The sequence below is a fragment of the Macrotis lagotis genome, chromosome X (assembly GCF_037893015.1).
Source record: "Macrotis lagotis isolate mMagLag1 chromosome X, bilby.v1.9.chrom.fasta, whole genome shotgun sequence".
Classification (NCBI taxonomy): Eukaryota; Metazoa; Chordata; class Mammalia; order Peramelemorphia; family Peramelidae; genus Macrotis; species Macrotis lagotis.
This window is the reverse complement of record NC_133666.1, coordinates 681,992,458-682,017,717: the sequence shown is the minus strand read 5'-3', so window position 1 is coordinate 682,017,717 and position 25,260 is coordinate 681,992,458. Positions and strand designations below refer to the sequence as shown.

At 51.7% G+C, this 25,260-nt stretch overlaps 3 protein-coding genes across 4 annotated transcripts in view; 1 reads left to right on the top strand and 2 right to left on the bottom strand.

Moving 5' to 3' along the window:
* Window positions 1–2,109: 2,109 nt before the first annotated feature.
* Window positions 2,110–5,659, bottom strand: LOC141499588 (uncharacterized). Its single transcript, XM_074202251.1, has 3 exons — window positions 5,608–5,659; window positions 4,185–5,510; window positions 2,110–2,369 (listed from the first exon to the last, which is right to left on the bottom strand). Exons 1-2 carry the CDS (start codon window positions 5,657–5,659, stop codon window positions 4,687–4,689), a joined length of 876 nt encoding a protein of 291 aa, XP_074058352.1. The 3' UTR covers window positions 2,110–2,369; window positions 4,185–4,686.
* Window positions 5,577–18,559, top strand: RAB35 (RAB35, member RAS oncogene family). Of its 2 annotated transcripts, XM_074205990.1 has the most exons (6): window positions 5,591–5,709; window positions 10,434–10,484; window positions 11,017–11,140; window positions 16,519–16,643; window positions 16,731–16,855; window positions 17,784–18,559. In XM_074205990.1, the coding sequence occupies exons 1-6, from the start codon at window positions 5,658–5,660 to the stop codon at window positions 17,910–17,912; spliced, it is 606 nt and encodes a 201-aa protein (XP_074062091.1). In that variant the 5' UTR covers window positions 5,591–5,657; the 3' UTR covers window positions 17,913–18,559. The 2 variants fall into 2 exon arrangements, with proteins under 2 accessions (XP_074062092.1, XP_074062091.1); XM_074205991.1 differs by lacking the exon at window positions 16,731–16,855 and having other exon boundaries at window positions 5,577–5,709.
* Window positions 18,560–20,816: 2,257 nt separating this feature from the next.
* The window catches only part of BICDL1 (BICD family like cargo adaptor 1), a 143,413-nt gene continuing 138,969 nt past the window's right edge, over window positions 20,817–25,260 (bottom strand). Inside the window, exon 10 of the mRNA XM_074202249.1 lies at window positions 20,817–22,785. Coding sequence (XP_074058350.1) covers window positions 22,624–22,785 — 162 coding nt within the window. The 3' untranslated portion in view covers window positions 20,817–22,623. The remainder of the gene's footprint in view (window positions 22,786–25,260) is intronic.

Below are 25,260 nucleotides of genomic sequence, written 5' to 3'. Positions count from 1 at the left end.
CTTTTGCCTTCAATTGCTCCCAATCTTAGTCTTTCCAATGAGTCCTGTTTTCTCATTATGTAGCCAGAGTATTTAAGTTTCAGGTTCAGTATTTGACTTTTCAGTGAATGATCTGAATTTTTTTTTATTTGACCTCTGGAATGGAAGGTCCTGGCATACAATGGTCCATGATCAGGAAGAGTCGGATGACTGAACAGCAATTTTTGAGGGAGCAATTTCAGTAATGTGTTGCAAAGGGCTAGGTAGGGAGTGAGTTCTAGTGCCTTCCTTCTGTTAATTGTTTGCTGTTACCCTGTATGGAGTTTACTGTTTATGCAACTGTAATACATGCTGTCTCCCTCATTGGATTAGAATGTATCTCTAACATAGCACAGTGCCTGTTACATAGTAGTTGTTTAACACATATTTATTGTAGAGGTGATGAAAGTGGACAATTTTTCTAGGAGTTTGCTAGGAAAGTTACAGAATGATGACTTTTTTTTTTTGGCAAGGCAATGGAGTTAGGTGACTTGCCCAAGGTCACACAGCTAGGTAATTATTAAGTATCTGAGACTGGATTTGAATTCAGGTCCTCCCTGACTCCAGGGTTGGTGCTCTATTCAATGAGCCACCTAGGTGTCTCTTAGGCATGGACTTTTTAACGATGGAGGAGACAGGCATATTTGAAGGTAGTCGGGAAGAAATCAGTAGATAATGATTGAGGATTAGAAAAGAGAAAGATGATTGAAGGGCCAATCTTTTGGAGAAGACGGGGGGGGGGGAGACAGGATCAAGAGAATATGGAGAGGGTTTGCAAGAAGGATCAGTTGTGACTGAATAGAGGAGAAAATGAAGGTTTCAAGTGAGAAGAAGCAGGTGGACAGAGGAGAAAGCAGTGTTGGAAACTAATGGTAAAGAGAGTATCCAAGAGGTGGTCATCAGTGCCAAATGCTGCAGAGATGGCAAGAGAAACGAGAACCACAAAAAGGGTCATTGTATTTAACAAAAAAAAGTTCACTGGTAACTTTGGAGGGGGCTGTTTCAATTGTGTCAGGTGTCAAACTGCAAAGGGGCTAAAAACTGAGTGGAAAATGAACATGTAGAGGCAAAAATGCTTTTTCTAGGAGTTTGTTATAAAAGAAGGGACTAGCTTAACAGGAGAGCAGGATCAAGTGAAGGTTTTTTCCAAGGATGGAGGAGACCTAAGAGACCTTGAAGATAAGACAGAAAGAGGATCCTTTGAGAGCAAATACGTGGAGGAGCCAGGAGAGAAGGGGGTGGGCTCAGGGCATAAACAGTAAGCCTTCACAAGATGGGCCACACCATCTCACTGGAGCAAAGGAGAAGATAGGAGAGGGTAGGACTGATGTACAATGATTTTGATGTGTGGAACAGGGGGAAAAGAGAAATTTGACATTCTTGGCAAGGAAGGTTAGGTTCTCTGCTAAAAAGTGAGAGATCTGAGAAAAGATTCTTGAGCAGGGATCACAGACTTAAGAGACTTGTAGCTGGAAGGAGCTCTGAGACCAATAGATGAAGAAGCTGAGGCACAAGGAGCTTAATTGATTTCTCTGAGGTCAGAAAAAGACATTAATGTCAGAGGCAAGATTGGAATCCAGGGTTATGACTCTTGAACCAGTACTTTTCCCTCTGCACTGTACCTAAGACTTTGAAACAGTAAAAAATGAAGTCGAGTCAATCAGAGAAGAATAAAAAGATGACACAGCAGTGAGTATCCAGTTGAAATCAGAATACAGATTTGTAGTGGACTCATAAGACATTTGGCAGCACATGAGTTGGAGTCATGGTAGATAGTGGAAGTATCACAGGATTAGTGTTTTCAAGGCATGAGTTGCTAAGACAAGAGGCTGAGTAGAGAGACAGTGTATAGTTGAACTAATTAAACATGGGACTGAGACTGAACTGGAAAAAGGGAGGAAAGCGGGGATTAATGAAGTAGGGATTTGGGAGGGGGTGGAAATGTTACTCTTCTCAAGAGGCAGCTCTTGGTGGTAGCGGTATTGGAGGATGGTGAAACTGTTCATTTGTTTACTTCTTCAAAAAGTAACTGCAGCTGGCCTATAACCCACCTGTGATAAACAACAGCAGAAAAACAAACAATACAAGGAATAAATTCACACAGAAGTGGATAGTGGTATTTAATGTGTGTGTGGTTCAAACAGATGCTATGGTTCAGAGAGGAGCCCTCTCACTTGGAGTGGTTAGAGGCTTCATGCATGGAAAATGAGACACTGAAGATTCTTGACTTCATGGAATTCCTTGTTTCCGTCAAAGCTCAGTTCGAGTGCCATCCTATAGAAAGCCTTGTCTGGTTCCCACTTGTGAAATTTCTATTTGTTTCTATGAGTCGATGTTGTTTCCCATGTTATCTATTGGAGTGAATGAGAAGGGAAAGGAGAGAGTGAATTAGTATTTTATACTCAGATCCCTACCTTCCCGGTGGGTCCAGCTCTTTTTAACCACAGGTTTTTTCACACCTGTGTGTATGGAACTGAACTAGAGGGAGAGGTGTGGCTTCCCACAGGACACCCGTTGCCTCCCTTGTACAGGATGCTATCTTTTCATCCAGTCAAAGGCTGAATTATCATTTCTGACTTCCAACATACTCCTGACTCATAATGAAGCTCCCCACCTCCTTCTCACATAACTAAGAAACCATTAAGACCATAGTAAACATTAGTTTATCTGATTATAGAGGTAAGATCCTGAGGTAGAAACAACCCTGGATTTGGAATCAAGATGACCTCATCATGAATCTGACTTCCTACCTTCACTAGCTATGTCCTAGACAAGTCCTTTCCCTTTTTAAAGCCCGTTTTTCTATTTGTAAAAATTGGAATATTGACCCTGACGCTATGTGCTTTAATGTGGTAAAGCCTTCTATAAACTTTAGTGTTTAATAAGAGGGAGGAGAAAGAGGGAGCATGTCCACCAATGCCTATGGGGTTCCTGCCCAAGGCCTTGTGGGAAATACGAACTGTAGGCGATGTTATGGAAAGGCTTCCTGTACTAGTATGGTCACCCTGTCTCCTAGACTTTCTTTAGTCTGAAAGTGGACCCTGGTAACCTCCTGGTTGGACAGCTGAATGTGGAGCTTTGGGGGGAGTCCCTGAATGACCTGACAAATCAGACTGACTTACACCACTCGTAGAAGATTTGGACATGAAGTAGTTTCTAGACAACACAAAATTATTAATTCCTTTCAGGTGTAGTTGGGTCCGAGAGGAACTGGGCAAATGTAGGGTGTAGTGGGAGTGTGGGATATAGAGTCCAAGATTTAGATGTGGATTGGCTCTGATCCTTACTATATGAGCAATCGTTTTAATCTCTGAGCCTCAGTTTTCTTGACTGTGAAATAAGAGGAGTGCCCTAGAACAGGAAGGGATGTAGGATTCTCTTTCTATTTTTACAGGAGCTTTTAGTTAGCAGTAATCTCAGGCAATGAGGGGTGGTGGAGAGGTCTGTTGAAGTAGAAGTAGAAAGAGTCTGGGATAGGGCTATTCCCCTCCGGGAAGCACCTTTCAGATAAGGGGTGGAAAGCAGGGGACATTCCTTTTTTTTTTTTTTTAAAGGTTTTTGCAAGGCAAATGGGGTTAAGTGGCTTGCCCAAGGCCACACAGCTAGGTCATTATTAAGTGTCTGAGACTGGATTTGAACCCAGGTACTCCTGACTCCAAGGCTGGTGCTTTATCGGCTACGCCACCTAGCCGCTCCATGCAGGGGACATTCCTGAAAGGGGCAGAGAGGGTTGACCTCACAATTTTGTCTAGAACCACAAGGCCATACCATTTGTGAAGGATGAATCACAAGGCACACAAAATAGAGATCCTGCCGTATCTCCCCCTTTCTTCAATTTGTTTTTCATACAACTGCTAAGTAATCTCCCTAGTGTAGAAGTCTAACCATGTCACTCTCTTGCTCAAAAACCTTTGGTGACTCCCCCCTTTCCCCCACCTCCTCTCTGGATAAAATATGAACTGGCTAGCCTGGCATTCCAGATCCTCCACAACCTGATTCCAAACTACCTTTTTAGTAGTCTCCTCACTTCCGTCCCATGCTTTCAGTTACAAACTCTACACTACATTTTCTCCCATGGTACATTTGTACAAAGTTCTGCCCAGGCCCGGAAAGATGCGTTCCCTCCTCGCACGCATGTCTTAGAATTCTGACCGAGGGTTATTTACCTCCTCCAATTTTCTGGAGCACTGTTTCTCTCTCCATCTCTTCTTCGCTCCTATCACACTCTACTTTGTGCATGTGCATGCCTGTCCCATGAAGTGCTCCTTGGACTTTAAAATCCTTACTCCCTTTCATCTTTTTAAGTCAGTTTTCCCATACCTAGGGTGAGTTCTCTTAGCCCCAGCTCTGAATTCTGATACTTCTCTGGGCTCGGCGGTGGTCTTAGCTTCTGCGTTCTTTGCCAACAGAGCACAAGCTCCAGCAGGTCCTATCAGTTCTGAGAGGCTTCTTATAGAGTCCTGGAACTTGGTCCTCCTGGAGAATGACGGACGACAACCAGGCACCCATCGATGCCAACTGGGCTCACCCCGCGGAGCCTCACCAGGCGGAATGCGCGCGCTGCAAGTCTGATGCCAAGTTGGGCGGGTTGGCATGGTTAGAGGTAAGTGCTCACACTACTGACATTCGGCATTAAAACCCGAATCCTCCAGACGATCCGAAGTCCGGTCACCCGGCACTCAGGAGCCAGAGCCAGAGAGGAGCTTTCAGGTCTAAAATGTTAAAGTCTGGGGGGCGAAATGTTTTGCTTTCTCGGTTTCTAGGGAGTGAGAGGCTCCGAGTGCGGGCGCCGGGCGGCTCCCGAGGCCACGACGTCCCCACGCCCCGGGGAGGCGGGCCGAGCCCAGTGGCCGCGTCCGAGCAGGCTTCCATGGGTCTGATTTCCCCGGGAGCCATCGGGGAAGGGATGCGAGACCCCCAGCGTGTCGCCCCGGCCCGGCCCGCGGGGTCTGCCCGGCCCACAAGGCCTCGGACGGTGCCTGCGCGGCGGGTGGAGGCCGAGGCCCCGGCCCGGCCCGGCCCCGGCTCCTCTGCCGCACCTGCCTCCCCGGGGCGCTCCCGGGACCCGGCGGCCTCCGCGGCGGGGCGGGAGGGCCGAAGGGCGGCGCGCGGGAGCCCGCCTTGCCGTCGCGCGTGCGCAGGAGCGCAGCCGTTCGTCCCAGAGGCGGCGGCTGCGGCTGCGGCTGCGCAGAGCCAGACGCGGGGCGTGAGGGCGGCGGGGAGGCGGGGCGGCGGCGGCGTCCGTTCGCCGAGAGCCGGAGCGACCGAGCGAGGGGAGGGTGGGGTGCGGGACGGCGGGCGCGTGCGCAACAGCGGGCGCGGGCGGCGCCGAAGCTGGGGCGCGTGCGCGGGAGCGGGCGGGGGCGGGGCGGCGGCGCGGGCGCGTGCGCAGTGGCGGCGGACGGGGCGGGGCGGGAAGCCGGGCGGCCGGGAGGGAGGGCGTGGGGGCGGGGGGGGCGAGGGGCGGGGGGAGGCGTTTCTGTCAGTTCCGGCTGTTTGTTCGGGAAGTGGATCCGCCGGGCCCGGAGCCGCCGCGGATCGCCAGGCCCGCCCGCCCGCCCGCGCCGCCGCCCCGCGGCCCCCGCCGGCCTCCCTCCCTCCCTGCGCTGCGGCCCGCCCGGCCCGGCCCGCCGCCCGCCATGGCCCGGGACTACGACCACCTCTTCAAGCTGCTCATCATCGGCGACAGCGGTGAGCGGGGCCGGGCGGGCCGGGCCGGGGCCGGGGCCGGGGCCGGGCCGGGCCGGGCCGGGCCGGGCCGGGCGGGCCGAGCGGGCCGAGGGAGGGCGGCGCCCGGGAGGGGAGGGGCGGGGGCCGTGGCGGGGCCGGCGGGCCGGGCCGGGCGGGGGGCTGCGGCCCCGCCGTGACCTTGCCGGGGCCCCCACCCCCGCCGGCCGCAGCTCGGAGCCCACCCTGCCCGGGGGGCCCCGGGGCTCGGCCTGCAGGGACCCCGGCCCCGCGCAGAGGCGCGTGTGGTCGCGGCCGGGTGGGCGCCCGCGGGTGAGGAGGGCCGCGGCGGCGGGGCCGGGGCAGGTGGCGCGGGCCGGGGCCGGGGCCGGGGCCGGGGACGGAGTCCGGCCCGGGGAGTCCGGCCCGGCCCGGGGGCGGCGCACGTCGCGGTGCCCAGGTTGGGGGGCCCCTCCTGGCCCCACCTGCCCCCCGAAGGCCAGTGACCTTCAGAGCCCGCGCCGCACGTGCCTCCCGGGCCCAGGCTGCCGGGCGGAGGGGCGGGGGCCCGACTGGAGGGTCCGGGAACGCGGGTATTGTGGTTCTGGACCGCGGTCCCCCGAAAGCCATCGGGACTGCAGGTGGGAGGGGCTGCTGTGCTGGAGACCCTAAATCCCCCCCAGCCCCTTGGCTGCCCCGGAGCTAGCTTTGGCCGGCCAGGCCTCCAGCCTGCCACTTACAGTCTGCCTTATGTAAGTCCATCGGAACGTTTGGTTGTCCGAGGTGCGGGGCGAAGGCCGGTCTGACCCGGGCCAGAGCCGCCTCCGTTGTGCCCCGGCTGTGCCCCGCACGTCTGGGAGGGGGGTCTGACTGAGAGGGGGACCCAAAGGACCTGGACACCTTATGTGACCAGGGAGCTTGTTCCCTCCCGCCGAGAGATGGGGACTTCTCTTTGATGCTTCCTTAGTTTGGCCCCTGGATTAGGAAGGCCACATTCGGGACTTAGCAGGGCTCGCTGGACCGCTGACCACTCCCATCCTTGGACTGGCAGCGTAGATTAACTGCGCAGGCCACGGGGAAACATGAGTTGCCCAGGTGTGGAGTCGCAGAAGCTTAGGCTTCTGATGTCAGATAGGAGGACTTTTATGGTCACTTGGTTTCACACCCACTGTTGACCTTTTGTTTTTTCTGTGGCTAAGGTAAATTGGTACCCTCACTTCCTTCCTTGGGCTGGGAGCTGTTGGATAAATGGTATTTACGGATCCTCCCAGCCGGGCCTTCCTTTGGGGGGCTCGGGAGGAGCGCTCTCTCCCTAGAGTGGTTTCCTCCATAATGGGGTCTTGAGTGCCGGCTTAGGAGTCACGAGTCCCGTGGTCGACGTTTTGCACCAGCAGAAAGCTTGGGATCTGGCCACAGTGCTGGGATTTTTGAGAGACAGACAGAGCCTCCTTGCTTCTCAAGGCTGTGGGAGAGGGGAGGGAGCTCACAAGCCCGCTGGGCCTTGGGCCCGTTGGGAAGACCCAGCCCCGGAGCCTTGTGTGTACTGCACTGCTTGCAGCAGGAAGCCTCACAGATGACTGGGAGGATCTGAGATTTCAATGAGGAAGTGACAGAGCTCCAGGCTTCAGGCCGAAGGGCTGAGCTACAGGTGCTCAGGGTGTCGTGCCGGAGAGTCCAGGCTTTTCTTTCCCGATTGTGCTGGCTAGTGTTTCCCATAAAATAAATCCCTCTGGCTACCAGGTCAGTTAGATATTAGTCAGGTAAAGGAATACCTGGAAGGAACCTTTAAGATATCCTGAGTAATGCCTGGGTGAATGAATGAATGAAAGAAATAGACTTAATGAAGCTTTGTGCTGAATTCTGAGGATCAAGTACAGAAGCTAAAGAGAGTTCCTCCTCTCAGAGGAGCCTGCATCCTAATGGGGGGAATAGGGCCTAAGAGGGGCATTTGGGCTTCACTTTGCAAGGATGCTGATCAGGAGACAGTCAGCCACATGTTCTGACCAGGAATTCTGGCTGAGCTGCTTTGATCTTGATTCCAGAACTGGAGGGGGGGTCAGGGGCACAGCAGTTAATGAGAAGACTTCTGGGAAGTAGGAAAGTGCAGCCTGGCTGAAATAGTGGGCCCAGGGTGGGGTATTTACCAACCAGCCAACGGGCTGTTGAATCCCAGAGAAGCTAATTCCTGAGTTTAACAGCATTGTACATCCACATTTGACATGGAAGGACATGGTGCAGTTGCCTCCAGGGTTTTTGGATCCCATTCTCTGGTCAGGCTGTAATTCCAGAGATTTGTTGGATTTAGGTGAGGGCAGGGAACTTTTCTAAGCCTCATGATAGGCCCATTGCCGAAGATGTCGAATGTTGGACCGGGTTGGGAGACTTAAGTGTTCCTGGACTGTCTGTGGGCACACCAGATGCCTGGGGGAGAGGAGCTCTGAGAGAGAGAGAAAGAGAGAGAGAGAGTGAGAGTGTGTGTGTGTAGGGCTGCTAGTCAGTGAATGTATTGGCATCATGGCCCAATCCTGTCCCCCACCTACTTCCCCCAAGCCCTTGCAGTGAGACTTTCTGACTGTTTCAGAAGACCTAGCAGTCTGATGTGGCCCAGCTGAAGGCTTCCCGGGCCTGGGAGTTAGGACCTTCCTTGGTTGTGTAGCAGTGGGGAGTCCTCTTTGGACCTCAGGTTTTTGTTGTTATTGTTTTGATCAGTAAATTGAGAAAGTTGGACTACATCAGGAGTTTTGAACCTAGAATCAAGAAGGCCCGAGATCAATCCAGCCTCAAACACTTTGTAGTTAGGTGACCTTGGGCATGTCACTTAACCTCTGCTGTCTCAATTTCCTCTTCCATCAAAATGGGGATAAGAAGAGCCCCCATCTTCCAGAGTTTTAGGGTAAAGTGCTAGCCTTTGAAAAGTGCTTAGCAAAACCTGGAGCACTAGATAGGTGCTAGCCATTGTTTTTCAACCTAATTGATTTCCTTTGCAATTTTGATTTTAGTTTATGCATTTAAAAAGAAGATTCTGAGAAGATATAGAAGACAAACATTTACTAAGCAACCACTTTTAAGGCCCTGTAATAAGCATTTTACAGATATTATCTCATTTGATCCATATAATAACCCTGGGACGTAGGTGCTAATATTGTCTCCCATGATAGCTGATGAAACTGAGGCAGGCAGGTTAAATGGCTTCCTCAGGGTCACACACAACTAGTAAGTGTCTGAGGCTGGATTTGAACTTAGATTTTCCTGACTCCAGGCCCAGCACTTCATCTACCTACCTTCCTCTACAGGATCTGTGGGATTCAACAGACACAGAGGGATTCCCAACAAAAGGTTAAGAACCCCTGAACTAGAGGCTCTCTGAGTTCTCTAGGTTGTGTAGTTTGGAGCTTTTTTTTTTGGCTAGGCAATGGGGTTAAGTGACTTGCCCAAGGTCACATAGGTAATTTTTAAGTGTCTGAGAGGCAAAATTTGAACTCAGGTCCTCCTGACTCCAGGGCCAGTGCTCTATCCACTGTGCCGCCTAGCTGTGCCTCTAGTTTTGAGCTTTTGACAGTCAGTAGAGGGCTGAATTCTGTTTTCCAGAGTCCTAGATGCAGAGTGGGTAGTGGACTTGTCTTGTGACCCTGAGCAAGTCTCTTTCCTAAGTCTAAATTTCCTTATCTGTAAAATGGGAATAATATTAAGTGTTCCTGCCTAAAAGGTTTGTTGTGAGACTTAAATGAAAAGGTTTATTTAAAACATTTTGTAAATGTGAAAGACATAAATAATAATGACCAGGGGGTAGTTGTAGTGGTAGTAGTGGTAGTAGTTGGTAATGGTGGTAGTAATAGTGGGTGGTAGTGTTATTGGTAATGGTTAGTAGTGGTAGAGATAGTGGGGTTGAAAATGCTAGTGGTAGAAGTAATAGGAGTGGCAGTGATTGGTAGTGGCGATAGTGGGGGTAGCGATAGTGGATGATAGTGGTAGTGGCAGCCGCCACCCTCCAACTGTGTCTGACTTGTTGTGTCCTTCGGGCTCTGCCGGAGGTTCGTACTGCAGGGATCTGGATCACATTCTCGTGTGCCCCTGAGAGGATTCTGAGAGTGAAGAGTTTTCTTTCTCTTCACCGTCTTGACTTCACTCTTAGCTAGTGCTTCAGGAAGTGGATCAACCAGTAGGGACCAGGGATTGAATGGGATTAGCTTTCCCTACTGTGGTACTTGGGTACCTTTATAATCATTATAAATTAGTCCAGATTAATCAAAAGAGGCAGGCTGGCTTATCTCTTTGCTGTTCTTTGAGTCAGGAAGAGCTGGGTTTAGGTCTGGCAAAAAGTCATAGAGAATAAGACCCGACTTACCTAGCTGCGTGACCTCCGACTTCTTCTTAAGAGAGCTCTCCTGAGCACATGCTGGGAGTTCTAAGGAGCCTGTTGACCTTTCTCCAGTCCGGAATGGTTCCTGATGTGATGCCCCCCAAACAGGTCTGAGAGGAAGGTGGTGTGGATGAGTAGGTCCCTTTTTATAGGAGAGACTAATAGAGGCACTTGGGACTCAGATCCAGGGTCCCTCATTCCAAGTCAGACCCTCACACTGCTCCCCACAACCTCTTCCCTCCTTAAAATAGAATGGACCTGCTGGTCACTCTTGTCTTTGGCCTGTCTGTCTCCAGCAAGGAGAGCCTTGGCTTTGGGAGGAAGTTGCACCGTGACCTGTTCTCTTGGTGCCCTAGGAACCCTTAGCATTTTTTTTCTTCTTTTGCAGGTGTGGGCAAGAGCAGCTTGCTGTTACGATTTGCAGACAACACTTTCTCAGGTGAGTAATGTCAGGGAGCCCGATGGACTCTTTTCCCTCTGGATTTCCTTTTCCTAGAAGCCAAGAACATTGACCTCCTGGTCCATTCTAGATTTTTACCTGGGGAGGAAAACAGAAAGGAGGAAGGGAAAAGGGGATGGGGGTGGGGGTGGGGGGAGTGGGAGGGGTTGGGAGACACTTGTAATGGGTACCTGAGTATGAGCCAGACCAACAGGTGAGTGCCATGAAGGCCTCCACTGACAATGGTGCTTCAATAAAGAACTAAGAAGTGATTGTCCTTGGAAGGCTAGGTGAAGAGGGAGATGGTTCTCTTTGTTTTGTGTCATTGCTTTGGAACTTGGAAAAGATGCTTGACCTCTGTCTTCTGGCTCCAGTCATATTCTTGGCTTCTGGTTCTATAACCGGGTGAGCCGGAGCTCGGTGAACCCTGGGAAAGGATAGCCCAACTAGTCTGTGAGAAGTCGGCAGCTTCTAGGAGGCTAGGGCCAGATCTTAGCCAGCGGAGCCTCTGTAATGTGGTCTTTTGGTACAGGCAGCTACATTACCACAATTGGGGTAGACTTCAAAATCCGGACCGTGGAGATCAATGGGGAAAAGGTCAAACTACAAATCTGGGACACAGCTGGGCAAGAACGCTTCCGCACCATCACCTCCACGTAAGTCTGGCAGTGTGGGCTGAGGGTGACTTTCCAGGCTCTGGTGGCCTGGGGTGGACCGCTGACCATTCACACTCCATTTGGATAGGTTTAAGGTCTGTCTTGGGGGGGTTATGGGAAGGGAATAATAGCGACAGGTTGTTTTGGGGGAAGAAGGGAAACTTGTCTCAAGGCAGAGTTGTTTGGCAACCATTGTCCTCAGTGTTTTTCCAATTTCTGAAGCCTTACAGCCTGGCCATCCACCCACTGGAGAAGAACCATGCTAGAGGGTGTGTGGGGGGAGGCTGGGAAATAATGCTTCTCTGACTGTCCTCCTTGCAGCACCTCTGGGGGGCTCCCTAACTTCTCCTTTAGCACTTTTCTGAGTGGCCACATTCTTAGCTGGGAATCCCTGCAAATGTCTCGTCCCTAGGACACGGCTCCTTTTTCTGAGGCTTTGTGACATTTGTATTGTTTGTTTAGACTCATTTGTCCAGGGAACTGAGGCTTCTCCAGGGTTGTCCAGGCCTGACTTCAATCTCATCTGGGAGCTACCTCAGACAGGAAGTGGTTTGGGGTATTGGGGCGGAGCGATTGCTCAGAGCTCTCTAGCTGGGTCTATCGGGCAACTCTACCATCCAGCTGTCCACAAATAGCATCTTCCCTGTTCTCAGTTGCAAATAAATAGGGGGCAAAATCCAGACTGATCCACATAGCAGGATGTCTGGGGAATTGGTGCTTCTTAGGTTGTTGGAGTAGAATGTGAAATGACTCCTTTTCCCTCATGGCTCCTCAGATGGGTACCTAGCCTCAGGTTCACTTTCTCCAGATCTCTACTAATATTGTTGCTCCTTGAGTAGTCACCCGGAAACCTGACTTCCTGTCCTTCCTGTGGGCCTGGGGGTGTGAGAAGAAACTAAGCACAGACGCTGACAGCCTGGGCTGTCAGTGTGGCTTACCTCTGTGTGTGTGGAGATAACCTGCTGGTGTCCGTGAAGTCCCTGGGATGCCCGTGGCCCCTGGTGTCAGAGCTTGCCACCATGTGGGTCAGAGGCCCTAAGCTTTCTCTGATCACACCAGTTAGGCAGATGTGTTTGAGGGTTCCTCTTGTTCTTAAGAGGAGTAGTAGCTACAGGAGAAGCTGTCAAGCTTACAGAGTCAGAATCAGAAGATGCTGAGAGTGAGCCAAAGCATCACAAAGCAGAGAAAGGGCTGTGAGGGGAACCTAGGGTCTAGGGAATGGACCTCTCAGAACTGCAAGACCATGCAGTGAAATCCAGGACTCTGGAATCTGCCGTCATAGGAGCTTCCAGTTGGCTTCTTCGCTGTGTTTATGCCTGGCCCCTTTGGCAGCAGCTGTGGGATGGGCCTTTGTACAGGATCTGGGGTGGTTTTTTTTTTGATTGTTTCTTTAATTCATATTTGAAGGAAATGCTAAATTTTGTTTACAGGTTAGTGGTAATAAAGATAGATTTGTTTTTTTCCCCCATCCAAGTTTAATTATTGGACATCTTGGGGACCTTATGGACCTCATGGCCCCTGGGTTAAGAACTCTTGATCTAGTTTCCTCATTTTGTGGATGGGAGACTGTGACTCAGGAGTTGTGGTTCCACTGATGAGTCTAACCAACCTCTTCATGTTTGCCGAATGCTTTTGCTGGCCAAAACCTCACCGATCTTCATAATGACCTTGTGAGACAAACAAACACTAAAGACGTATTTCTAGATGGTTACAGAAGTCACGCTGCAAAGAGAGATGGGGAGGAGGGCCCCAGAAAGCATAGAATAGACCTAGGGAAGATGGGCTGATAGAATGCTTTGTGTGGGGTTGGGACCAACCAAACTGACTTCAGAGAAACTGGGCCTATAATTAAAAGGGATGATGTTGAGGTTCTTGCTAGAGATGGGATTTAAATCTCAGAGGTCTCCCCTGGCTCCCTGCAGCCTTCATGAAATGTGTGTCTGCTTTGGTGGTGCTGGCCTAGTCTGGAACATGGACCGGGAGGGCACCTTTCCTCACTCCTTCCCTTCATGTTCCTCTTCTCCTTTCACTGAGTTACTGAATGAGTCTTTTTGGGGAGAGCTGAGGATTGTTGGGAGGACAGGAAGGCTGAGGCCACCCAATGGCCCACTTTTTGGGAGAAGAGGGCTTTGTGCAGACCCTCCAGCTACCACACCAGTGCCTTGGCCACTGAATTCTCTTGTGTCTCCTGAGACAGAGCCAGAAATTCTTTCTTTGTTCTAGGCCTCTGTTTTCTAGGACTGTGGAAGGATCTGTTATAGGGAATTGAGGCCAGCCCAGAGAGGTTAAGACTCTGCTCCAACTGTCTACAAGACATCCAGAACTTGAAATATTTCCAGAGTTTCCTTTGAGACACCACACACACACACACACTCTCTCTCTCTCTCTCTCTCTCTCTCTCTCTCTCTCTCTCTTTAAATTTGATGTCAAAGGAGAAAAAAACAATGAGAGCTGTTAAAAAAGAGCCAGTTTCTCTGATTCACAAGAATTAACTAAGAAATGAAATCTTTACTAAGCAAGAGGTCAGGGTACCAATTTGAGCCAATTTCACTTTGGATGACCAGGACTTACTACCCCCAGAAGGTTAAAGGTTAAACTCCTCATTCTGAGGTTGATTGACTGGGGGGGGGGGCGGCGGTGGCGGTCCGCGGTGCGGTGGATAAAGCACTGGCCTTGGAGTCAGGAGTACCTGGGTTCAAATCCGGTCTCAGACACTTAATAATTAACCTAGCTGTGTGGCCTTGGGCAAGTCACTTAACCCCATTTGCCTTGCAAAAACCTAAATAAAAACAAAAAAGAAAATAATAGGCCTCAGGGATGGTTACACCAGGAGTCCAATTGCCTCCCCATCCTGTTCTCTCTGAATACTCCATACCTCCCTGAGATAAAAGGTCAAGGCCTTTCTTTGCTTTCCTCTCAACTCTGGGATGAGGCGAGTAGAAAAGTGGTCTCTCAGGAAGCTGAACTTCCAAGATGACAGCCATCTGAGCACCTTGGAAGAACCATCAAGTTCTAGGAGTGGAGAGCTTGCATTTGGGGCCTTAGGCAAGTGAGTTTGCGTCTCTGGACCTGAGTTTGCTCATTTCTAAAATACAGTGGCAGGACTAGCTCCACTATTCCCTGATTCCCTGAGGACAGAAGCACAAGAGTCCTAGAAAAGACTTGTCACTGGGGCGAGGACAAGAGTGTCGCAGTGGGGAAGATTTCCTTCTGGAGGCTCGAGGCTTGGAGCTTGGAACTGGAGACTCATCGTGACGAAAGACTTTCTTGGCATTCTTCAGCCGAGAATTTTCAAGCTTCATTTTTCTTTGAACATTTCCTCTCCTGGCACAAGGATAGTTAGATCTGTTATTTTGGCGGAGACTTCTAGTTCTAGTTCTCATCCTCTGTTCCCAGTCTCCTGAAAGCATACCTTGCTTTTCTCCAGAAAGGGAGGTGTGGGCCAGAAGGGGACCCAGAATGGGCTGTAGGAGATAACGGATCCCTTAGGGGCCATGTGCAAAGCTAGGTTAGGAGGGTCCCCACTCTTCGGTGGCCCTAAGGGAAAAATAGAGTGGAGGCCAGTTGAGCCTTTAGAAAGGTGACAGAAGAGCCCAGACACAGGGTGATGGAAAAGGCTGGAGCTAATTCATTGAGATAACAGTTGTGAAGTGCTTAGCCAGGACATGCCATATAGTAGGACTTGATAAATGCTTGTTCTGGGGAACCCTCTGCCTGGTGCCCCATCTTCTTCCCTCCCTCCCCCAGTAATTTTCCTCTGGGAGGAAAAGTGACCATTTGCTCTGGTTGTTGTTGCTGCCACCACCAAGTGAAAGGTCTGGGGGAGTAGCCCCTTGTCATCAGCAAGGAGGAGAGCTCTGCTGCCTTCCCAGCCTGCCTGGCTGCCGTCCCTGATAAGCCCTGGGAGCCTTCTGCTGCGGGGGAGAGCTGAGGGGGGGTGGGGGGAGCTGTTCTCCCTGCAGCCCCAGAGCCTAGAGCTCTCATCTAGGTGCCTCACTGATAAACTTGGGATCAGGGAAATTGCCAGCGTGGAGAAGTGGGCAGCAAAACAGACCCTCTTGAGGCTGCTAGGGGTCTTACGCCTTTTTTTTCTCATTTTTTTAAAATTACATTTAGTGTCTTAGTTTTTTTTTCAAGGCAATAGTGTTAAGTGGCTTGCCCAAGGCCACACAGCTAGGCAATTATTAAGTATCTGAGACTGGATTTGAACTCAGGTCCTCCTAACTCCAGGACTGGTGCTCTATTCACTGTGCCACCTTAAATTACATTTAAATTAACATTCATGATCAAGCAAAATAAATTTCTGCATTTGCCATGTCCAAAATTCCTGCTCCTTGAATCTTTCCCCTTTGGAGTCCCAGCTGCCTGCTGTGCACAGTCTTGAAGTCTTTCAGAGTGGTTTCCTTTCCCAGTGGGGTTGGGATATTGTCATGGCACTCAGCACTTCTTCGTTCAGTCCGTATTTGTCCATACGATTCTTCCCGGGCTTCTTGGAAACTGTCCCTTTTGCCATTCCTTCTAGCATAGGACCATTCCATGACACTGACCTCTCCTGTTTTGTTCAGCCATTCCCCACATGACCTTGTTCCTTTTCTTGGGGCTTTGTTGAGCACTCGGGATTGACTTGGATTTCTCTGCTAGGCAAGAAATCCTGTGTGTTGGAGAGCGATTGCAATATCTCCCTCTGCCAACTGATCTCTGCCAGCTCTGGGCTGTATGACAACTGTAGGGGGAGGATAATCTCCAGGTCATCTCCCTAGGTTCCTCCTTTTATCCTAAAGGGATGAATGCTGTACTTGGAGGGTTCAAGTCTTGCCTCTGAAACTTAGGAGCTGGGTGAGTCTGGGTGAGTCATTTTTTTTACTCATCTGGAAAATGGGGATAATCACACTGGTGAACCCCTCCTTTCTGGAAGTGTAGTGAGGTTCAAGTGAACTAAAGGAGAATTAGAGCATTCTTTAAATGACCCTGCAGAAGCGTCTCTTGGCCAGGGAGACAAAAACATTGTCAAAGGAGGCTTCCCTCTGCTCCCCCCCCCCCATATACTCAGCTGGTGTCTGGGGACTTGGTAGCCACATGCCTGGCCCCTCCTTCATTCCATCCCTGGTTGTCTAGGAGACTCAATAGGTCCACAGCCAGGAGACAACAGGGAAGGAGAGCTCCTGTTTGCCTTTTGAAGAGGACTGGAGGTGCTGCTGGCTGCATCGAACCAGGGGCCCCAGACCTGCTCCTGGGAAGTCTGACCTGACATCAGGCAGTTGGCTTATCAAGCCTTGGGTGGGCACAGTGCCCCTGCTGCCTTAGTCCTTGTCCTTTACCTGATGGCAAGGAGTCTCGGGTCTCAAATCAACACTGACACAGCCCCTTTTGCCTTCCAGATATTACCGAGGGACCCATGGGGTCATTGTGGTCTATGATGTCACCAGCGCAGAGTCCTTTGTCAATGTCAAGCGGTGGCTTCATGAAATCAACCAGAACTGCGATGACGTGTGCCGGATATTAGGTGAGGCTGCGCTGAAGGGACGGGGTGGTGGTGCAAGTGGCCGGCTTCTCTCCCCCGGGACTCTTCTCATCCTGATGTGTCCTACAGTGGGAAACAAGAATGATGACCCGGAGCGGAAGGTGGTGGAGACAGAAGATGCCTACAAGTTTGCCGGGCAGATGGGGATCCAGCTGTTTGAGACCAGCGCCAAAGAGAATGTCAACGTGGAAGAGGTAAAGTCCTGGCCTTCTCTGCAGGACTGGGGTTTCTTCTCTGGGAAGGGTCTCCATGGGGCACTGATTTCTGCAGCCTCTTTGGGTGCCTTCGCTCTAGCCTGCTATTGTGCAGTGCTCCCCAGATCTTGGGGGTAGCTTGGCCTAGTTGAAGCTTTGCAGTCTCTGATGGTTCATCTACCCTATCAGCTCCCAGCTTTTCTTTACCCCCCCCCCCCCGACTCTAATTGGTCCGGATGTTGAACAAGGTCACCCAAGTCTTTAAAATAAACCTTGCTGCTCCTGAGTCGGGGAAGAGTGGGGGGAGGCAGGCAGCTGCTCTAGGCTTCCCAGGACCTCCCAGTTTTCCAGGGGCCATTACAGTGCCTCTCTTCTCTTTGGGCCACAACTATGCCTTTTGCTATGGTACTGGGTTTGGGGAATGTGGCGCAAGGAGGTATTGGTGTCAATGTTCACCATGAGCAGCGACTGACAGTGGATGACAAACTTGTGGGCCTCAGCCTCCTTTCCTCTGAAATCTAGTAGGCTCCTGGTGGGTTTTGCAAAGATACTAGACCATTCAGCCTATGCCCTCTTCTGACCTCTTTTCCTAAGAATAACAAGAAACCCCCTGCTGATCCTGGAGCATTGCTCCTTCCTGTTGGACAGGGATCCCTTTTTGCAGGGAGAAGAGGGGATATATATGTGAGGGGGCCTAGTGGAAGGGGTGGCTGAAGAAGGGGTTCTGTGGAGTGGGACCTTGGGGGTAGATGTGAGAGGGCCTAGAGTGGAAGGGGTGGTTGAGGAAGGGGATCTGGCTTCTCGCCTGTAGGTCAGACCTTTGGGGGCACCAGAGTCTAGTCTAAGTCTGCCTGCCCCCTGCAGAGGGGGGCTTCCAGATGCAGAGCGTTTCTCATGGACCTCTCTGGCTGTCCCCCATCTGTTGCAGATGTTCAACTGCATCACAGAGCTGGTTCTCCGAGCAAAGAAAGAAAACTTAGCAAAGCAGCAGCAGCAGCAACAGAACGATGTGGTCAAGCTCACGAAGAACAGTAAACGGAAGAAGCGGTGCTGCTGATGCCCCGCCCGTGCTGCTGCAGAGACTGCGCTGTGGCCCCTCTGCCCGCCCGCCCGCCGCCCACCATGGGCCTGGGGGGAACATTCTCAGTTTCGTGCCGTTATTTAAAGATGTTTTTCTCCACGTTTTATATTGGGAGGTGCTGTGGGCGCTCTTTCCTCCCCTTCGAGTGCCAAGAAGGTGTCGGATGAACCCACCCTCTCCTCCGTGCTCCCCCTCTCTCCCGGGGCCAAGGCACCCACCTCGGGGGTGCGGATGCTGCCAGCCGAGTGGACTGATTAACCCAGAGTTTGTACATAATGTATATTGCTTTAACCAGCTGCGCCATTCTCGTTTCGCTCCGGCTTTTACCTCCTTAATGCCAATCCACCAGGACTGTCTCCTCTGTCCCTCCTTTCTCTCCTCAGTGGACACAATCAACTCCCCAAATGTTGGGATCAGGCCCCAGGATTCTCCTACCCCCTTGGACTGGCCGGACAACTGGGAACCCCTTGTTCCCTTGCTCAGGCTGCCACATCGGGCCCCTCGTGGCTTTTTGGATTCTGTCACTCTTCAGGACCCCCCCCCCCCCCAATTCCATCACCCACCAGACCAGGCTTGCCCTCCTCTCCCCATCTCCTGCCCCTTCCTGGAAACTGGGGAGCCCATCTGCTTGGTTCTCTTTGTGAACTTGAGTCCTGTCCTTTGGCCAATGGATATTCCTCTTGCCTCCTGGCCTCCTCCTCAGTTCTAGGAGCTGCAGGCACAGGAGTGGGCCGGCTCTTGAGTTTGTACCAAAATGTTTAAATTGCAGCAGAAAGCCAGGGGTGAATGTGTGTGTGTTTTAGTTGGGATTGGGGGTGGGGGTGGGGAGGAGGGCAAGGGTTACAAGTTTTTTATAAAGAAAATGAAGCCAAATCAAATAATTTGAAAAATCCCTTGGCCCTGTCCCTTGGAGCCTCAGGGTGGTGGCAGTGGCAGCAGTGGCCACAGTGGCCCTGCCTCACCCCTCTTGGGGCCCTAGGGTTGGAAGGACTGAAACAAGTTAGAAATACTGAGATCTGGGTTCCTCATGCTCTAGAACAACCTCCAGACTGTCGACAAGGCAGGGATGGAACGGGTTTCAGATCCAGGTCCTCAGTCTCCCCAGTGGTCTTCCCTGGAGTTCTCGAGCTTGAAGGGATATGGGATGCTGGGCCTGGGGAAGGGACCCTCTTCATTTGGGTGAGTGGCTTAGATGAGATCATTGACAGCCCAGTTCCTTGGTCCAAAGGGGAATGGGGCCAGGTGGCAATGACAGCTTCTTGGGGATGGGAGAAGGGTGCTGGAGCAGAGGTGGGGACCCAAAGCTGCCTCTGAGCTGCTGAGCCTGGTGAGTCCAGCCCCGTGGGTCCCTCAGGACCTTGGCCAAGATCTTCTGCACTTGAATCCCATACCTCTTAACACTCCCCTAAAAAAGGATCACGTAACATGGGAGTAATTTATGTTCTCGCTGCAACTTACTTTAATAGATTTTTTTTTTCCTAAATGATTTCCAGGCAAAGTTTTGATTGGACAATCACATCACGGATCAGTCACTGCAGATTTTCCATGTAAACACTGTTGGGCGGGTTTTTAATCAATAAAAACTGGGGATGTCATCTACCCCGTCTTCTCGTCCCAGAACTGCCAAAAGCTTTTGCTTCTCTCTGGGCCTTTGCTCTGGGCACTGGAGGGGGAGGAACTGGGTGGGGATCTGGGCTGGGAAAGTGCTCTGGAAGTGAGTGAGTGAGGGTGGGGGTCTCCCCCAGCCCCCGCCAGGCAGCCATCCTTCCTTCTCGCTGCTCATCCCCCCAAGGGTGGGCTTTGGGCTGGAGCTGGTTCACTGCTGCTTAGGGTTGTGCTGGAGGTGGGGGCTGTAGGTGCCCCCAGAGAGGCCCAGGATTCTCTTCTGGATTCTGCTGCACAACTGATGGGAAAGTGAATCAGTATCAGTGCTTTGGAATCGAGCCAGATGAGGTGGGGGGCCCTCCCGAGGGAGGGGAGCCCTAGGTGGTGGGGGGACCAGCTCAGGTTGGGACAGAGGCCACATGGATGGGGAGGGAGCGGGAGGGGGGCTTGGGGGGGAAGGGGAGGTGGGAGGGTGGGGAGGGGCTGCAGCCCTAGGAGATGCAATGTGAAATTTCCTGTCAAACAATGGAACGTTTCAGTGGTCTGCTAGGATTATTTCTGTATTGAAAGTTTCTAATTATGCTTTTTAAAAAAAAAAACTAAAAATAAAGGTTATAAGCTGCCAAAGCCTTCCAGGGTCTATTTCCTCTCCCTCCAGCTGGGCCCTGGGCTGGACCTGGCTCCTTCCCATCCCATTGTCCCCATGCCCAGCCCTTGTTTGTTCTCTGAAGGGGGACTGAATGGTCCTGGAGGGTTGGCTGGTGCAGGTGCAGATGCCTCCTGCCAGGAGCCAGCTCTCTCCAGTGGAAGGTTGGTTGGCCCTGGGCATCCCTTGCCCTCAAGGCAGAGGGTTTGACTGGGAGCTCTCTGCCAGAAGTCTGTAGCCTAGCTCCAGCCTCCCAGCTGGGCTGGAAGAATATGTTAACACGAACTGTGAATCAGTCATCACCCACAGGAGAGCCTGGGAGGGTGGGCTTCATTGCTGTCATTTGTTAGAAGGGAGTCCCGTGACCTCCCAGCAGAGTCCTTGCCCACTGTAAAAAGAGCACTTGGGTCGGAACTGGAGGACCTGAACCTCGATCCCTCCTCTGTAAAATGAGGGACTTGTGCTAAGCCTGGAGCTGGGACCTCCTGCATGTGACACCTGGAGGACCGGTGGAGGCCTGTCTCCAGCCAAGCACAAGGGGACGGGGGGATTCGCTTCCTCACTCGCAGACCCCCAGTCGTCCTGCGTCCTCAGTTCTGTGACTCAGAGGACGTGGGTTGGAGGATCTGTCTCGAGAACGCACCAGGGCGAAGGAGGAGGGCTTCGGAGCCCAAAGTCCAGAATAACCAAGGCCAACACAGCTCTGTAGAAATTGGTTTTATTCTGATTTGGACTATTTACAAAAGCTGTGGATCTTTTTTTCTTCTTCTAAAAATATGCCTTTATAGATTCATATATATAATATGTATATTATAAAATTCATACATGTATTTACATGATTGCTACATACAAAAATCCAGCCCTGTGGTATGTACATATCTCTAGAGAGGTTCTTTCCGCTAGATCCTGCTGTGTCCCCCCCTCCCCCAGAAGCCCAAGGGAGATGGACTCCAGCAGCTTGCAGACCTTGGGCCTGTTAAACCTCTCCAAAGGCAGGCAGAGAGGACTCGGTTGCTGCTGAAGAGGGAGCAGAAGCAGCAGGTTGGATGGGGGGAGGATGAAGGGGGGGGGCTGCTAAGAACGGGGACCCTCCAGCTCCCTTGGGGTCTGGGGGGTCGCCGCCCCAGCAGCCTGCTGGGCACAGTGGGTGGTACCTGGCTGAAGGCCTCACACGGCAGTGTCCCTGTCCGTGGAAGCCTGCTTGGTGTTGGGGAAGGGCTCCCCTGGCCCTGGCCCTAGGGCCTAGCTTGTGTGGAGGAAAGGGCTGGCTGTGCCCATGGCCAGGGAGGCCCAGGACCTCCCCTTCCCCTGGAAACGGGAGCAGGAAAGCATTTGCTTTGCTCTCAGACGCCTCTCTTGGGGGGGGGGTGAGATTGTTGGGGGAAGGCTGGCTGGGCTGACAAGAGGAAGGGGCAGTGTGGTCCCCCGGGGCCAGGGCCGCCAACACAGTGAGCCTAAGCTAAGCCTAGGTGGGGCTCTGAAACACAATGAGTGCAGGTGTGTGCATTGACTGATGAAGGAAGAAACTGCCCACCCCCTGCCCCAGGTGTCAGATCTGAAGCCCGCCTGGCCAGCCTTTTCCTTTGGAGGACCAGGGGTTTAAGCTTGGGGCCCCAGACCTGGCTGCTGCGGCCCAGGATGAGCTGGTTCCAGCCAGAGAGAGATGCTCAGTACACCTCCATCTCTGCCCCTTGGGCCCAGCTGGCTCCATAGCGGTGGGTTGGCAGTGGTCCTCTACCTACTACAACTGTGGAGCCTCTGCCACTGGAGACAGTTTGGGGGGGGTCAGGCCTCAGGCCCTGTGAGATTTTGAGAAGGTCCCTCCCCTTCTCACCCACCAAGGTTCCTAAAGTAGGGGCGCAGCTGCAGGCAGGTAGGGGACGGCAGCTCTGAGATGTCTGACCCACCCTGCTCTGTGTAGCAGGGACCTCGCCACCGGCAACAACGGGGGGAAGCAGCCTTCCCCAGCTTCTGGGGGAGCAGGCCAAGCCACCTATCTTACCCCCGGCCTGAGGGTCACAGGGGCCTCTGACCTTCTGAGATAGCTTAGGGACTCCCACGGGCCTGGGCAGAAGCAGGAGGCTTCCTGACGAGGGTAAGCTGAGGCGAGAGGAAGACTGAGGCTCTGCCTACTCTTGGACGCCCCTTCTGTGGACAGGCCTTCATGGGATTCTGTTGCTTTTCCAGTCCCCAGGGTTCAGCAGCACAAGTTGGGGAGAGTGTGCAGGGCAGGCCGGGCTCAGCGGGCTGCTCACTTCCCCACAGAGGGGAAAATGAGTCTGGCTCTCTGGGGTGGGCACGTTGGCAGAGAGGGGGACCCCGGCCCCACCAAGGTTGGCCACGCCGGGTAGCCGGGCTGAGTAGTGTTGTGTGGCCATGCCCGGTTGCGTGCCCCCTCCCTCAGCCTCTCCTTCCCTCCCCATGCTTTCTTCCAATTTAAATTTTCCTGAAGAATGAGAAGAGCCCTTTGCCTTCAGCCCCGCTGGGCTCATCCCCCCGCCCTGTTCCGTGGCCACTGGAGTAAGCAGAGGCAGGTCGGCTCCGTTCCTTCTGGTGTTTATCCATCAGCTGCTGGTCGATGACCCTGTGCATGTCATCCTGTAGAGGAGAGTGGAGACAAGGGGTCATGAGCCGGAGACCGGGCCCTGTAGAGACAGGGGTGTGTGAGTGGAGGATGAAGACAGAAGATGAGATGAACACGCCAAGTTCAGAGTCATCCTAATGGACAGACCCTTTCTGGACCTCAGTTTCCTCATCTGTAAAAGGTAGATAATAATAGCATCTGCTTCCCAGGGTTTTGAGGATTAAATGAGATCCCTTGTAAATCTATAGACTTGCCGGCACTATTCCTATGGTGATAGCTCCCAGAGTTGCTGGCTGCTATGACTATGAGCCAGGCATAAGCCATTGCTGACCACAGACCTAGCGCCCACATACTCAGCCAGTTTCCTCCTCCTTGGAGATAGCCACAAGGAAGCCTGGCTCCATCTGCAGCTTCTTTGGCTCCTACCACTTCTTTTTTAAATTAAAAAAAAAATTTTTTTTAGTTTTTTTGCAAGGCAAATGGGATTAAGTGGCTTGCCCAAGGCCACACAGCTAGGTCATTATTAAGTGGCTGAGCTCACATTTGCACTCAGGTCCTCCTGACTGCAGGGCCAGTGCTCTATCCACTGTGCCACCTAGCTGCCCCTGCTCCTACCACTTTTTGCTGGGACCCTTCCCAGCTCTCTTCCTTAGGACCCTGGTCTCTGTCCATCTCCAGACCTCACTCCCTCTGCTCTTTCCCAATGGGTCTGTTTTTCCCTTCCTCTGGGTTCCAAACTTCTCTCCCTTCTGCCCCAAGGCACTCGCTTAACCCAAAGTAACAGTGCACTCAACAGTTTCTTTTTCTTTTTAGTTTTTGCAAGGCAATGGGGCTAAGTGACTTGCCTAAGGTCACACAGCTAGGTCATTGAGTGTCTGAGGCCGCATTTGAACTCAGGTCAAACATTCAGTGAGAAGCAACTCATTGCTTCCCTTCCATTTTTGGATAACGACTCCAGGGCCGGTGCTCTATCCACTGCGCCACCTAGCTGCCCCTCAACAATTTCTCTGATTTCATCCTTAGCCAAAGAAACAACATCCAGAGCGGGGGGCTCATTCCCTTCTGCTTCCCCAGAGGACAGTGACTAAATCAATTGTGTCTTGCTCCTTGCTGGATCTTTCCTTTTTCAACTTTTTTCTACTTCAGGACATTCACACCTGGTTTCTAGGGTCTAAACCCTTAAGACAGGGTGTCCCCCCCCCCCCGCCTTCAATTGATCTTGGTTGGCACCTGTTTGCCCAGACCTGGCCTGCTACCTGTGGCTCTCCCCTCTGCCAAGGCTCAGTGGACCTCCTGGTCTCTCCAGTAATTCTAAACTTATACTGGAGAGGCTGATTCTCCAACTTCATGGCAGCCAAGGTGAGCAGAAAAGATGGATGTGCTTCGGCATGTTGGCCTCATCTGCTTCCTTTCTCTTTCTGCTGTGCCCGAAGCCTGTGCCAATGCTTCTGCTGCCAGCCCCCACATGGTTATGAAACACAACGTTCCTGGGCACATGATTGCCAGGACTTGGGTGGGGCTGGTGCAGATGGGGTTTGTTTGCCAAGGAGGTGGGAAGATGCTACCTTAACCTTCATCATCCTGGCAGTGGTGGACCCCTACCCCACCTGCCAAAGCAGATGACTTGAGGATGGCAGACAGTTAAATTTAGAGAGTAGGAACAGCAATCTTTGAATTCATGCCCCTGCCTCTGGCACAGCTTCATTCAACTCAGGCTGTCAATTCTTAACCTGGGGTCTAGGGGTTCTTAAATAAATGTCAGAGGAAATGGAGGCAAAAATTTCCTTTCAGTATAATTATTAAATTTGCATCATCTATAATATATATATATATAATATTTATATATTTATAATATATCTGATCATATATATCTGTACAATTTAAGTAGCTGGTGCAGTGGATAAATCACCAAGCCTGGAATCAGGAACACCTGAATTCAAATGCAAACTCAGATATTTGCTAGCTGTGAGACTCTGGGCAAGTCACTTGACCCTGTTTGCCTCAGTTACCTCATCTATTAAATGAACTGGAGAAGGAAATGGCAAACCATTTTGGTATCTCTGACAAGAATAGCCCTGAAAAACAAACACTAAAAATAATTCTATACCCTTAAAATATTATTTTGGAAAAAAGCAAAAATCCCCCAAAACAGTATTCTGAGAAAGGATTCATAGATTTCACCTGTTTGCCAAAGGGGTCCATAACCAAACAATGCCCAGACAAGAAAATAGAAACCAAGATCTTGTGTTTTTTTCCCCCCAGTCTTGCCTTTTTTCTCTGGAGAAGATTCCACCATCTCTATCTAGTCTGATGACTTTCCCGCTTGGGACAGGAGACCCAGGAAGACCCTTTGCAAACCTGAACATGCTATATGAATGTTTCTAGTATGATTCTTCTAACACTCCAATCTTGGTCTTGTGCTTTTCATTTTCATACTTCCTAACTTCCTCTAAGTTGTCCTTGCTTCAAGGGAGGTTCATCTTTGCTGT

What these genes read in the sequence shown, in the direction of transcription:
- RAB35 (XM_074205990.1), top strand. Translation starts at nt 5,658, where the DNA reads ATGGCCCGGGACTACGACCACCTCTTCAAGCTGCTCATCATCGGCGAC. An exon ending in TGCAGACAACACTTTCTCAG is followed by an intron (nt 10,485 to 11,016) that starts GTGAGTAATGTC and finishes CTTTTGGTACAG; the next exon opens with GCAGCTACATTACCACAATT. An exon ending in TGACGTGTGCCGGATATTAG is followed by an intron (nt 16,644 to 16,730) that starts GTGAGGCTGCGC and finishes TGTGTCCTACAG; the next exon opens with TGGGAAACAAGAATGATGAC.
- LOC141499588 (XM_074202251.1), bottom strand. Translation starts at nt 5,659, where the DNA reads ATGGCGGGCGGCGGGCCGGGCCGGGCGGGCCGCAGCGCAGGGAGGGAG. An exon ending in CAGCGCAGGGAGGGAGGGAG is followed by an intron (nt 5,511 to 5,607) that starts GCCGGCGGGGGC and finishes CCGAACAAACAG; the next exon opens with CCGGAACTGACAGAAACGCC.